General features: G+C 45.7%; 3 protein-coding genes across 5 annotated transcripts in view; 1 reads left to right on the top strand and 2 right to left on the bottom strand.

Annotated features, from left to right (window-relative positions):
• CHCHD5 (coiled-coil-helix-coiled-coil-helix domain containing 5) overlaps positions 1–10,080 on the bottom strand; it is a 34,104-nt gene extending 24,024 nt beyond the window's left edge. The window contains exon 1 of one of the 3 annotated variants that reach the window (XM_069231772.1): positions 9,973–10,080. Coding sequence is in view for 1 of the 3 variants with exons in the window: in XM_069231771.1 (XP_069087872.1) it covers positions 9,047–9,048 (2 nt within the window). In the remaining 2 variants the exon portion in view is untranslated. Of the gene's footprint in view, positions 1–9,027; positions 9,140–9,972 lie in introns of those variants that run through there. The other 2 variants (XM_069231771.1, XM_069231773.1) reach the window with 2 other exon arrangements.
• Positions 6,164–8,383, bottom strand: LOC138292898 (PHD finger protein 23-like). The gene has a single exon (XM_069231769.1). It carries the CDS (start codon positions 8,308–8,310, stop codon positions 7,354–7,356), a length of 957 nt encoding a protein of 318 aa, XP_069087870.1. The 5' UTR covers positions 8,311–8,383; the 3' UTR covers positions 6,164–7,353.
• ATP13A1 (ATPase 13A1) overlaps positions 9,574–13,738 on the top strand; it is a 381,010-nt gene continuing 376,845 nt past the window's right edge. Inside the window, exon 1 of the mRNA XM_069231770.1 lies at positions 9,574–9,982. Within this exon, the coding sequence (XP_069087871.1) occupies positions 9,698–9,982 (285 nt within the window). The 5' untranslated portion in view covers positions 9,574–9,697. The remainder of the gene's footprint in view (positions 9,983–13,738) is intronic.

Raw genomic sequence — 13,738 nt, 5'->3', positions numbered from 1 at the left:
TGGCCTCCCTAACAAGGCCAACCCCAACTAAGTTACCAATAGTGAGCCCAGCTACTCCCTTGGATTGGCTATTAGTAGGTTTGCTCCCACCACCACTGTTATTAGTAGGGACACTAGGTGCAGCAGTAGGGGTTGTAGTGGTAGGAGGCTTGGTGCCTTTCTTTGGACAACTGGGATCTGTTGTCCAATGGCCTTTTATTTTACATAAATAGCACCATGGTTTCTTTTCCTTGTTTTGATTAGAAGAGGATTTGGGCCCACCACCCCCACCAGAGTGTTTTTGTGGGCCTGATGAAGACTCATTTTTAGATTTGTCCCCACCCTTGTCAGAAGACTTACCATCCTTCTTCTTGTTGCCATCTTTGTCACCCCGTGTATGAACTTTTCTGTTCACCCTTGTTCTGACCCATTTGTCTGCCTTCTTTCCCAATTCTTGGGGAGAGGTCAGATCAGAGACCACCAAGTACTGGTGCAACAAATCAGACACACAATTATTAAGAATATGCTCTCTCAGGATCAAGTTATACAGGCTGTCATAATCAGTAACTTTACTGCCATGTAACCACCCCTCCAAGGCCTTCACTGAATGGTCAATGAAATCAACCCAGTCTTGTGAAGACTCCTTTTTGGTCTCTCTGAACTTTATCCTGTATTGTTCAGTGGTTAAGCCATAACCATCCAGGAGTGCATTCTTAAGAACTTTGTAATCATTAGCTTCCTTTTCTTTTACAGTAAGGAGCCTATCCCTACCTTTTCCACTAAATGATAGCCATAGGATAGCAGCCCACTGCCTTTGAGGGACATCCTGTACAGCACAGGCCCTCTCAAGTGCAGCAAACCACTTGTTAATGTCATCCCCCTCCTTATATGGGGGAACTATCTTATGCAGATTCCTGGAATCATGCTCTTTTGCAGGATGACTATGGGGAATACTGCTGCTGCCACCATGGGTTTCTAAACCCAGTTTCTGTCTCTCCTTCTCTACTTCTAAAGTCTGTCTATCCAAATCCAGCTGTTGCTTCTTAAGCTTCAGTCTGGTTTGTTCCACTCTCAATCTATTGAGCTCCCTTTCTAACAATCTGTCATCAGGGTGGGTGGGAGGGACATGCCTTGAAACAGAAGTATGGTGAGAATGGACAGAAGGAGACCTGTCCCTTACAGAGGGCACCCTAACAGCTTGGCTAACAGAAACATCAGTACCACTGTGGTGAGAATAAATGCTTTTGCTATGATGTGAGACAACACTATTTGTATGGTGTGACTCAACATCATTACCAACTATGCTAGACTGTCTAGTAATGGGCAGGCTAGGAAGTTTCTTTCCTGAATCTTTTCCTGGGGGAGTCCCTGGATCAGATTGGGAACCATTAGCTACTTTTTCAACAGATGGGGCACTTCTTGCCTTATCTTGTTCTCTAAGCATGTTAAGTAACAATTCCAAGGAAGGATTCTTCCCTACACTCAAACCTCTCTCTATGCAGAGACTCCTTGCTCCTTTCCAGCTAAGGTGATCATATGCAAGTTTGGACAGATCAACATTTTGGCCTGTGCCAGACATTTTTAGAGAGAGTTAAAGTGATAGAAAAAGAGAAAAAAGTTTGTCAGAGCTTTTAGAAAGACAGAGAAAAAAACTTTTTAAACTTTTTAGAACTTTTTAGAAAGTTAGAAGTACTTTTCAGCACTTAGAAAAGAGTGAAAAGAGGAAATGCAAAACTTTTTGGCAATGTGTATATACACTGAACTTGTTTTGTATATTTTTCTCCTATGAAAAGTACAATGACAAGAGTGGTAAGTAGTCTCAAAGCACTTATCCCACCGCTGCACAACCAATGTAGGAGGCTGGACTGGCTTGTAGTGAGTACCAAGGGGTACTTGCACCTTGCACCAGGCCCAGTTATCCCTTATTAGTGTATAGGGTGTCTAGCAGCTTAGGCTGATAGATAATGGTAGCTTAGCAGAGCAGCTTAGGCTGAACTAGGAGACGTGTGAAGCTACTACAGTCCCACCTAGTTATACTAAAAATAAAGGTACTTTATTTTTATGACAATATGCCAAAGTATCTCAGAGTGTACCCTCAGTGAGAGGATAGGAAGTATACACAAGATATATATACACAATAGCAAAAATATGCAGTATAGTCTTAGAAAACAGTGCAAACAATGTATAGTTACAATAGGATGCAATGGGAAAACATAGGGATAGGGGCAACACAAACCATATACTCCAAAAGTGGAATGCGAACCACGAATGGACCCCAAACCTATGTGACCTTGTAGAGGGTCGCTGGGACTATTAGAAAATAGTGAGAGTTAGAAAAATAACCCTTCCCAAGACCCTGAAAAGTGAGTGCAAAGTGCACTAAAGTTCCCCTAAGGATAAAGAAGTCGTGTTAGAGGAATAATGCAGGAAAGACACAAACCAACAATGCAACAACGCTGGATTTCCAATCTGGGGTACCTGTGGAACAAGGGGACCAAGTCCAAAAGTCACAAGCAAGTCGGAGATGGGCAGATGCCCAGGAAATGCCAGCTGCTGGTGCAAAGAAGCTTCTACTGGACAGAAGAAGCTGCGGTTTCTGCAGGAACGCAAAGGGCTAGAGACTTCCCCTTTGGAGGACGGATCCCTCTCGCCTTGTAGAGTCGTGCAGAAGTATTTTCCCGCCGAAAGAACGCCAACAAGCCTTGCTAGCTGCAAATCGTGCGGTTAGCGTTTTTGGATGCTGCTGTGGCCCAGGAGGGACCACGAGGTCGCAAATTGGACCAGGAGGTAGAGGGGACGTCGAGCAAGACAAGGAGCCCTCTTAGCAGCAGGTAGCACCCGGAGAAGTGCCAGAAACAGGCACTACGAGGATACGTGAAACAGTGCTCACCCGAAGTTGCACAAAGGAGTCCCACGTCACCGGAGACCAACTTAGAAAGTCGTGCAATGCAGGTTAGAGTGCCGTGGACCCAGGCTTGGCTGTGCACGAAGGATTTCCGCCGGAAGTGCACAGGGGCCGGAGTAGCTGCAAAAGTCGCGGTTCCCAGCAATGCAGTCTAGCGAGATGAGGCAAGGACTTACCTCCACCAAACTTGGACTGAAGAGTCACTGGACTGTGGGAGTCACTTGGACAGAGTTGCTGGATTCGAGGGACCTCGCTCGTCGTGCTGAGAGGAGACCCAAGGGACCGGTAATGCAGCTTTTTGGTGCCTGCGGTTGCAGGGGGACGATTCCGTCGACCCACAGGAGATTTCTTCGGAGCTTCTAGTGCAGAGAGGAGGCAGACTACCCCCACAGCATGCACCACCAGGAAAACAGTCGAGAAGGCAGCAGGATCAGCGTTACAGAGTTGCAGTAGTCGTCTTTGCTACTATGTTGCAGTTTTGCAGGCTTCCAGCGCGGTCAGCAGTCGATTCCTTGGCAGAAGGTGAAGAGAGAGATGCAGAGGAACTCGGATGAGCTCTTCCATTCGTTATCTAAGGAATCCCAAGAGACAGAGACCCTAAATAGCCAGAAAAGAGGGTTTGGCTACTTAGGAGAGAGGATAGGCTAGCAACACCTGAAGGAGCCTATCACAAGGAGTCTCTGACGTCACCTGGTGGCACTGGCCACTCAGAGCAGTCCAGTGTGCCAGCAGCACCTCTGTTTCCAAGATGGCACAGGTCTGGAGCACACTGGAGGAGCTCTGGGCACCTCCCAGGGGAGGTACAGGTCAGGGGAGTGGTCACTCCCCTTTCCTTTGTCCAGTTTCGCGCCAGAGCAGGGCTAAGGGGTCCCCTGAACCGGTGTAGACTGGCTTATGCAGAATTGGGCACATCTGTGCCCAAGAAAGCATTTCCAGAGGCTGGGGGAGGCTACTCCTCCCCTGCCTTCACACCATTTTCCAAAGGGAGAGGGTGTAACACCCTCTCTCAGAGGAAGTCCTTTGTTCTGCCATCCTGGGCCAGGCCTGGCTGGACCCCAGGAGGGCAGATGCCTGTCTGAGGGGTTGGCAGCAGCAGCAGCAGCAGCTGCAGTGAAACCCCAGGAAAGGCAGTTTGGCAGTACCAGGGTCTGTGCTACAGACCACTGGGATCATGGGATTGTGCCAACTATGCCAGGATGGCATAGAGGGGGCAATTCCATGATCATAGACATGTTACATGGCCATATTTGGAGTTACCATTGTGAAGCTACATATAGGTAATGACCTATATGTAGTGCACGCGTGTAATGGTGTCCCCGCACTCACAAAGTCCAGGGAATTGGCCCTGAACAATGTGGGGGCACCTTGGCTAGTGCCAGGGTGCCCTCACACTAAGTAACTTAGCACCCAACCTTTACTAGGTAAAGGTTAGACATATAGGTGACTTATAAGTTACTTAAGTGCAGTGTAAAATGGCTGTGAAATAACGTGGACGTTATTTCACTCAGGCTGCAGTGGCAGGCCTGTGTAAGATTTGTCAGAGCTCCCTATGGGTGGCAAAAGAAATGCTGCAGCCCATAGGGATCTCCTGGAACCCCAATACCCTGGGTACCTCAGTACCATATACTAGGGAATTATAAGGGTGTTCCAGTAAGCCAATGTAAATTGGTAAAATTGGTCACTAGCCTGTCAGTGACAATTTGAAAGAAATGAGAGAGCATAACCACTGAGGTTCTGATTAGCAGAGCCTCAGTGAGACAGTTAGTCACTACACAGGTAACACATTCACACACACTTATGAGCACTGGGGCCCTGGTGAACAGGGTCCCAGTGACACATACAACTAAAACAACATATATACAGTGAAAAATGGGGGTAACATGCCAGGCAAGATGGTATTTTCCTACATTTATGTATTTTGGTTGATCTGCCGAAGGTGACAGTGCAGCATTAATCATTATCATTTACAGAGAATTTTCAATAGTGAACTGAATTTTAGTTTAGGAGCTCTCGGTTTGGCAAAATCATAACCTGTTACTCTTACATGTGCATGTCCCAGTCATTAGACCTACCCGCCCTCCCAAACTTAAAAGTCCACAACAGTTCATGGGAGTGACAGGGGGATGTTTGGAATGATAATATAATGGCGCCCATATTGGGGTGGGTGAGGTTTACATTTTTAACACTGATGATGTTTCCTGTTTCTAAAGTGGGATTCACCTTCCAAGTAGTGACTTGGATGAGGACGAGCAGGACTAAGAGTTGATGATAAGTAATCAGGCCAATATTCAGTACAGCATTAGAAAAACAGTGCACAGTTTAGGCCTTCTAATACTCATAGAATATACTTTGTACACTATATCAAACTCAAGGGCCAGGCCCTGGTTTATTATTTACAATCAAAACTTCAAATGTACAGCGGTCGCACAGATCTAGAATTAAACAGAAAAACAAAGAAAGCAGAGGAAGGAAAGAAAACACAACGACAAAACAACCTACCCCCTCCCCAAACAAAAGAATGAGGGTAAACAGGGCAAGGCCAGATGACACACGCATCAACTCTGAGAAACAGTTTGGAAACCCAAGATTGGGCACTCAAGTGCATAACTAGGCGGTATTTGGTGACAATTCCACAACCTCCGCCCTGTCACTGGAGGGATGGAAACCAGGGAAGTAGTGCGAAACCCTTTCCACACTCGGGGGCCAGGTATCTGGCAGATCCTGCCCTCACTCCACCCAACACAGACAGGATGGAATGGGAGTTTCAAGTGCATACATACATGGGAGGGTCGATTGCAAGCCCCATGTGCTCTCTTAAATATTACCAACTCTTATATGGGCAATCATGCTTAGACATCCCCTCCCCCACCTGCCTCTCCTGACATCAACCTTTTACTGGACAAAAAAATGCCTCTGAAGCGTTACAGTCAGTTCAGAAGATTCCGCTACATGTGGAGAACGATCAGGAGACCGATTTCCCAGCTAGGGAATTAATTTCTTCCCCTCAGTTACCACTGTCTTGACCCATACACTGAGCATGTAACCCTATTATACCACTATTGTTCCTCCTATCAAAGAAAACAAGGATCAGAAAAAAATAAAAAAATAAAAACATGAATACAAAAAAAAAAAAATACAAACTTCTCTCATTCTACTTATAATGCTGGTCAACGATGGGTCACCACTTGGGTAATCACATCCAAACAGCTGATGCAGTTAAGGGTAATCTGTTTGCAGTTAAGGGTAATCTTTTTTCTCTTTGAACATATCAACAGAGATGACCCACTTTGCACAAATGGGCACCGGGAGAGTATCAGTTGTTTCTACCACTGTCCAGAGACACAATTATGTTCAACCAAATTCCACACACCAGTCTTGCACAGAGGAGCTGGTTCTTGTTCTAAAGATCTCACAGGAGCAGCCACCTTACATCGCAGACCTTAATGGTGGGTCAGACCAATCAAATGGGCACTATATTGTTGTGGCAAGTCCCTCAAAGTAACACAACCAACAAGGAAAAAACCTGCCCATGCACAGATCTAACCACACCAGAACGTAAGACTGCAGAGACCAAACCAGCTTTTGCAGAGTCCCACACAATGTTACATGCAGTACCAAGTGCACCAGTAATACACATCTAGCGACTCCCCCAGAACTATCAATGTCATCACAAAGCCAGGTAGCACATCTAAGAAAAGTTACTCAAATAACCTAACCAAGATATGCTGCCAAACTTGTACACACACACACACACATACATACCTTGCCGGACTCTAAAGCCGAACCCTAGATGACAGTAGCAGCAGAGTGCCTTGGGCTGGGATTAGGTCATGGTTCCTTGCTTGCCATTTTAGAGCCTCCATACAGTAACCAAGCTGAATGTATGATCAACCTCTCAAGAATAGAATGGCAGATTGAGAAGTATTGACCAAATCCTTGGAAGCTAAATAACCATCCCCCAGTGTCTTACATGACCAGACTTCCAGAGCCAACCAGAGGTACCACATAGTGACCAACGTTTCAACCGCAGTGACATTACAAACTATTCAGAGCCACGACCGTCTTGAGTGCAAATTTTCCCGACACTGCAGGAATGAACATTTGTTTTTGTCCGATTAAGTCTCTGTACATCAACGGTAATAACTTGCAGGCCCCCTTTGCTCCTATGCCACAGCCAGTTACCTCCTGACCGGTCTATGGCAGGGCCACACCGCACCAGAAGCTTATAGAACCAAGCTTCAAGGTGCGCCAGTGCCTCTTCACAAGTCAGATCCTTCTCTGAACAGAGGAAAGAGGTGCCACACTGAGCCCCATATTGTCATAGACCCATTAGAGGAGCTCCAGATGGCATAGCCAGGGTTGGCCACCCGTCCTTAGGACGAACACAGATTCCCTGTGTGCGCCAGGAGGAGATCGGGGGCAGTTTTGAAGACCATCTCCAACTACTACAGTTCTCCTTTGGTCCCAGACTAACGAGCCTCTCCCGGCCGCCCATCCTTGCACTTCTGGCAGAAGAAGATGTCCGGGACATTTGTTTTCTTTATCTTGGCACAGGAGAGGTGAATCCACGTGCCGCACTGATTACACTCAATCATCGGCCGTCCTGCAAAAGGCTTCTGACAATAGCATGTTATGAGGTCCCACGAGTCATCACCAGACTCTACCATGATATCCTCGTCCATGACCCGCATCTCGCCCTCGCTGGAGCTGGCATCCCCGTCCTGGCTGGTTTCTGTACTCACACAGTCCTTGCCCTCACCAGCAGAGAATTTCTGTGCAAGGCTGCCATTCAACTCCAAGACCCCACTGTGGACCCCAGAGAGCAGCCTCAGCCCCTGGACCCCTTCGTCATCTTCTTCATCCTCTTCCTCAGAGTCCGTCTCACTAAGAGTCCCCTTGGGTTTCTTTTCACTGCGTTCAGCCTTTTTCAACTTCCGTTTCTTACTCTTCTTGATCCGGGAGCGCTTTTCGGCCAGACTGTCGCGACATTTTTTTGTTGTCTCTGAGCACATCTTGCGGTTCTTCCTGTCCTTCTTACGGTCCACCTGCGACTTCTCTGTAATGTCATAGAGGGAGTCCTTGAGTGTCATCTTCTCCAGCAGAGAACTGTCTGACTTCAAGCGTCGAAAGGCCTTCTTTTTGGAAGACTTAGCCTTTTTCACAAAGGTCTCTATCATCTGCAGATCAGACTGGTTTGACTCCCAGCAATCGCTGTCTGCTGCACTCTCCGTCTGGATAGGGGAGTTTGAGCCTGAAGGTGTCCAGTCATTTTCCTCCTTTGTAGAAGGTATATAGCCTGCATAGGCCAGCACAAAGCTGCAGAACTTGTTGAAGTCTTCAATGGTCCTCCGTCGCTTCTCTGGAGGCTGTGGCTCCGTCTTCAGGCTCGGTGGAGGGTCCTCCAACGCCTCATCGGGCTCCTCCATGCTCCGCTCCCCCGACTCTCTCCGCCTCACTCCCTCCGCCTGGCTCGTGCTCCCCACACTATATCTCTGTACACTATTCTTAAAAAAATACGTCAGCTAAAAGCAACTGGTTTGTGCAACTCAAATAACGTTACTAAACGACTCCATGTTACCTGGCCTTCAAATTGTACTGTAATCTAGCACTTTAGTCCATGTCAGATGAACTAAGACTACACCTTCCAAAATGCATAGTTGTAAATTGTTATATAAGTAGCTAGATGTGGATCTTGGTGTCCATGCTACATGGGAGTCTTCTGGTGCACTTAAAGCCAAGGGACAAACCTGTCTACGAAGGTTTTCTGAGTCCTTTGTCTTTAATCACTCTTAAAATACGTTATTCCGGGACTTGAGTTAGAACGGTAAATAATCAGCTCAATAAACCAGTGGTTTACGGTGTGGTCGGTCACGCCTGGTATTCAAATAATTCTAATGTTGCATTCCGGGATCTATAGTTGTGCATTTCTCAATCTAAGGATTGGCTTTAATTTACAACTTCATGTAAAAAAAAGTGCGGTAAAAACCTGGCTGGAGATGTCACACTTCGGGGTAGTGCATATGTGACGTAACTGATAGTATTCATTCTTTACCTATTCTACCAACAAATACTGCAATTATATCCCACAATAAACTATTGTAAAAATGCATCAGGTGCAGCAAAGAAATGAACCCACAATGTACCCAGAATACGGTTACCCACATGTCTTCACTGCAGCCGCCTGTACTGGTGACCTCTGTCACGAATTACGTAGCTGGGTGTTTCTCACGAGGGCGTGCTCGGTGATGAGTAGAGTTGGTCGGTACCCATCTTTGAATGGTTGGAATGCTGAGGACGTATGGGCATAATTTACCGACTAAAAATAATAAATATGTTCCTAGAGCATTCATTACAACAAACACCATTTCTAGAAAAATATACTCTATATCCTCAAAGAAAATACTTTTTGGTAGTTGCTTAGTAAATGAGAAGGCAAAGCCTAAATTCAACAACAAAAAATACTTTTGTTCATGGAATTCCAAAAAGTACTCTGAAACTTGTTTTTTGTAACCTTTTTAGTATCGACCTACAGAAAATGACAGATACATGGTATGTTCCCTTTTTCTACGACAGCCTGGTGTGAGAAGGCAGCATTTTCGAACAAAGTATCATGAGACTTACAGTCCATCTTTAGTGTCTATATAAACACTGATTTACGGGAGGAGGGGACAATTAGCTCTTAACGGAAGTGAGGTTTTAGCAGAGGACTAGGAGTTTGTGTTGACGTTCCCGGAAGTGGTGGTTGCTGCGGAAGTGTACGGCGTTGCTAGTAGAGGAGCTGTCGCGGTGGACGGAAGTGCGGGGCTGCCGAATATGGCGGAAGAGGCGCTCACAGCGCCGGGAGTGCCGGGCGGGGATGAACTTGTGCGCCTGGTGTCACTACACCGCCGCCGGCCCCTCCTGGCATGCTGGACCGTGCTGCCTTTTGTCACCGTTCTCTACCCCGCATGGCTGTACCTCTGGACTGCCGTCTACGGCATTGCCGAATACCCCGAAGCCGGCCTTATAGCTCTGGCAGCCATCGGCATTGTGCAGGCGCTCACCGTGCTCTCCGGCCATTGGTCCGTGCACGCAGACTGCGCACTCACCTGCTTCCCGGTAAGGCGTGGCTATAGTTGTCAGTGGGAGATGTGGTCGGTGGTGGGCGTGCTGTGACATATGTCAAATAATACTGTGCCGTGGTTCGGTGCGCGTGCTAAGTGACAGGTGTCAAAGGTAATGGTGCACCCTAGTTCAGAGAGTGCAGCAGTATCAAACGACACCTGTCATTGGTAGTACTGTGCCTTGCACCAGAGCACGCGCAACGTGAAGTCGTGACTCATGTCAACGAAAATGTTTTTTTTTCTCCCTTTTATTTTATTGTATAAACCTAAATCCTACATTCAAACAGACCAGTGTCCATAAATAATACATCTACTTGAGTCAAAGCCATTTTCGGACTTTATTGTCTCATTTCTCAACCTTCGCCCTCTTCTACTCCCCGGTTATAGAGGACATTGTTATTTCGTATCAAGACTTCGTCCAAAAATTCCCCAACCGTATATTTTTCTGTGATTGCCAGCATGCTGTAATTTTTTTTCTTTAGCTTTGTGTTAACTGTGCGTTGTAGCGAGGCACTTACAGCCCTGCGCGCGTTTCAGCGCCTTGTCAGTGGTAGTAAGCGCTATACAACTGCAGTTTCGATTCATCTATTGTTGCTGTCCGAAAGCTTTATTACAGTGAAGTGGAAGGCTTCTTCCCAGCCTGCATTATCGCTCTGGTAACGGAAAACCACAAAATGGGACGAGTATGAGGTAGCTGCGCTTCTAAAGAGGAAGCTAGGTGTCTTAGGAAATACGCAAAACCAATAAAAAAATCACCCCCCAGTCACAGATCTGGGTTTAATCCATCCATTTTTTTTGCTCACCATGCCACCCCTGTTTGGACTGAGCCATATGCAAATTAGTCTTGACCCTGTTCCCCATGGGAGCAGTCCAGCCTGAACTGTCAGGCCAGGTCCTCCCTGGACTGGAAACGTGCATCCTGGAACTGGTTTCAGAGTATCACCCTTTATCAGCCAGGCTGTTTGTGGTGTCTGTGCTGGGGTTTGTGAATTCGTTGACTATGGTGCTGATTTTCCAGTCAATCTGATGAGCCGGGTAGTGTGATGTGATGCCGTCTTTGAAGGCTTTGTGGTCCATTGAGCGCTTATTGCTTCTCCACTTTCTCTTGAGTCGTCTACATGCTCTCTTGGATTCTTGGAGGTCAGGGGAGAACCAGCTAGGTATTCTGTGGTGGTGTTTTCTGGTGGCTTTCTTTAGGGGGTGTAATGATATTTGTGGTTTGACCACTGACTCCACCTTGCACTTAGCCTAGCAGCACACCTTCAGTTAGTGGCCACCAGCTTCATTATGCATATTGCCCTATTTTAAAATTAGCTACCGCCACGTTAAAAGCTGCCAGTAGTTTTCCACTTTGTCATGTTTTTATTCTACTTGTTTTTGTGTTCTTTTTCCCACCAAGGGTTAGGGTGATTAATTTTAAGATAGCAGGGAATGGTCTTGTTTTGAAGGGGCACCTTGGGATTATGGCCAGGTCCCGACGTGTTCTTTTCAAAGCTGGCCTAAAAATCAGCATTTTTTTGAATAATAAACTTCTGCAGTGCGAGGGAGGTTCTAGAATTTTCCTCTCTTGTTTGTTCAAAGTATAAGAGGCTGAGACCAGATGGGCTGGGGACAGAGTGTGATTCCGATCTCAGACATGCCCAGGTCGCTGGGGTGTGTCATCCTTCCAGTGAGGATAATTGATTGATATATATATATATCTTTCTCTCTCTCTTTTTCTCTTTCTTCCTTTCTCTCTACCCCTCCCCCCCCCCCCCCCATTATCGATTCTGGCAATCTGATCCTGATAGGAGGGAGATGGTGCAGATTTGCCCGTCCCTCATGGTGATGCATACCTTTTAGTTCTTGTTATCTGCTTTGCTTTGTAAAACACATATATATTTGTTCTGTATATTGCAATGGAGAATCATTTGTACATGTTTTCATTTAATTGCTGTGACCATTTTTAAACATGTACTTTGAGCATGCTGACCTTTTTATGAACCCTGTGAAGTGAATTAATAAATGTCTTCTTTAGACTTAGAAGTGCATTCCAGAGAATTTTGTCAGGGCATGAGTGTTTCAGTGCGGTCATTAGTGAAGCAAAACATTTTGCCATAGTTAGACAGTCTAAAGGGCAGTTGAAAGTGTATGATTTAAGTCAAAATATGTTTTTATTCAGACAGAATTAATAACTGTACTTACATGTTTAAAAAAGGTGCTTTTTGAACAGAATGATGACACTTTTGTTCTTGACAGGAGTGTTTGGATACTTTTGTCTGCTTACAGAAAAATGCATGAGATGTAAGCAGTTAGAATATTAAAATGAGAGAAACAGCCTGACACAAAATACTGTAACTATGCTGTCTTGTCAGAATAAGTTATTACAATATAAGGCTGATATCTACCAAGTCGTCGCGAGGAAAGCTGATTTTTCATATTCCGGTAATGATGAGTTTAAACAAGCATTTACAATGCAATGGGTCTTGCGTTTGCTCATGTTAGAGCTGATCGCGTTGTAAACTCCTAACCCGACTTTTCACCTATCGGGCAAAAGTGCATTTATGTACATAACCCAAAAAAGTGAAATTAACTATGTAAAGCGCTCGACTTCTGCCAAGCGAGATTGCGCTCGTAAATTAGAGAAAAAGAAGTCCACGAGCCCGATGGAAAACAGTGAGCCTCGCATGTTTTCTGTACTTGGTCGCTGCGCTCGAGGAGGGCTAGCTACCGGAAAAGGCATGACATATGCGTGCCTTTGACTAATCAAAGCAAGCATATTTTATTAGGCAAGCCCACAAACCAATAAAATACACTGACGTGAAGTTGACAGGGCTCCAAGCCCTTTTCTAAATACTAAAGCGTCTCGCTGCGATACGCATGCGCGAGCGCATGCAACGCAGGCTCGACCCTAAAAAGGTGGGGCTGTGTGAGCTATATGAGCAGAACGTAGTTCGTGCTAAGTCACTATTTAGACTGAAAATACAGAGTAGCCCACAGGAATTGGCAGGAGTTGAAAGGCATTCTTTAAAAAGATTACACCCAGCAAGAAGTTAAGGATGTTAAAGATAGATTCACAGAACTTTTGCATAGTAAAATCTGGCTAGGACATAGAGAGATGTTGCTTCAGGTAAAACAGAAGATGATGATGTTTGCTGCTCCGCGCACTAAGCAAGAGACACAGCGAAGCATGGGATTGTTTGATTTTTGGAAACAGCATGACCCTCATCTGCGTAAAATCTTAACCCTTTTGGTGCAAAGTGACAAGAAAAAAACATGAGTTTGAATGGGGTGAAGAGCAGCAGGGTGCTTTTGACTTGCCAAAAGAAATAATTCAACAGGCTTTAGACTTGTGGACAGTGCAGGAGGGAAACATTGTGTTGCATGTAACTATCCAGGGACAATATGTAGATTGGCGCAGGTGGCAAAAGCAGAGAAGAACAGGAGTGTCCCTGGGTTTCTGGACTAAAAAAACTATCTGATGGGACTCTGAAAAACTGGAGAGAACGTTTAACTGAAGCCCTCCAGATTCTGAATAACCTACCATTACAAAGTAAAATGAGGTTCTAATTCAACTGACAAACTCTGGTGCTAAGGTACTGGTGGAATCCCCAAATGACCCTCTAGAACCTGCAGAAATTTTAGCCAAGGACCCTAATGTCCTACTGATCATAAAACTAGGAAAGGAAAATGGGAGCCTATTTCAGCTGACAAATGTTATTTCTATGAAAGATCATACTTGTTTCTTTTACAGATCATACTACGACTTGCC

This window comes from Pleurodeles waltl, chromosome 4_2 (assembly GCF_031143425.1).
Source record: "Pleurodeles waltl isolate 20211129_DDA chromosome 4_2, aPleWal1.hap1.20221129, whole genome shotgun sequence".
NCBI classification, from domain to species: Eukaryota; Metazoa; Chordata; class Amphibia; order Caudata; family Salamandridae; genus Pleurodeles; species Pleurodeles waltl.
This window is presented reverse-complemented; position numbering and strand designations above follow the sequence as displayed.

What these genes read in the sequence shown, in the direction of transcription:
- LOC138292898 (XM_069231769.1), bottom strand. Translation starts at nt 8,310, where the DNA reads ATGGAGGAGCCCGATGAGGCGTTGGAGGACCCTCCACCGAGCCTGAAG.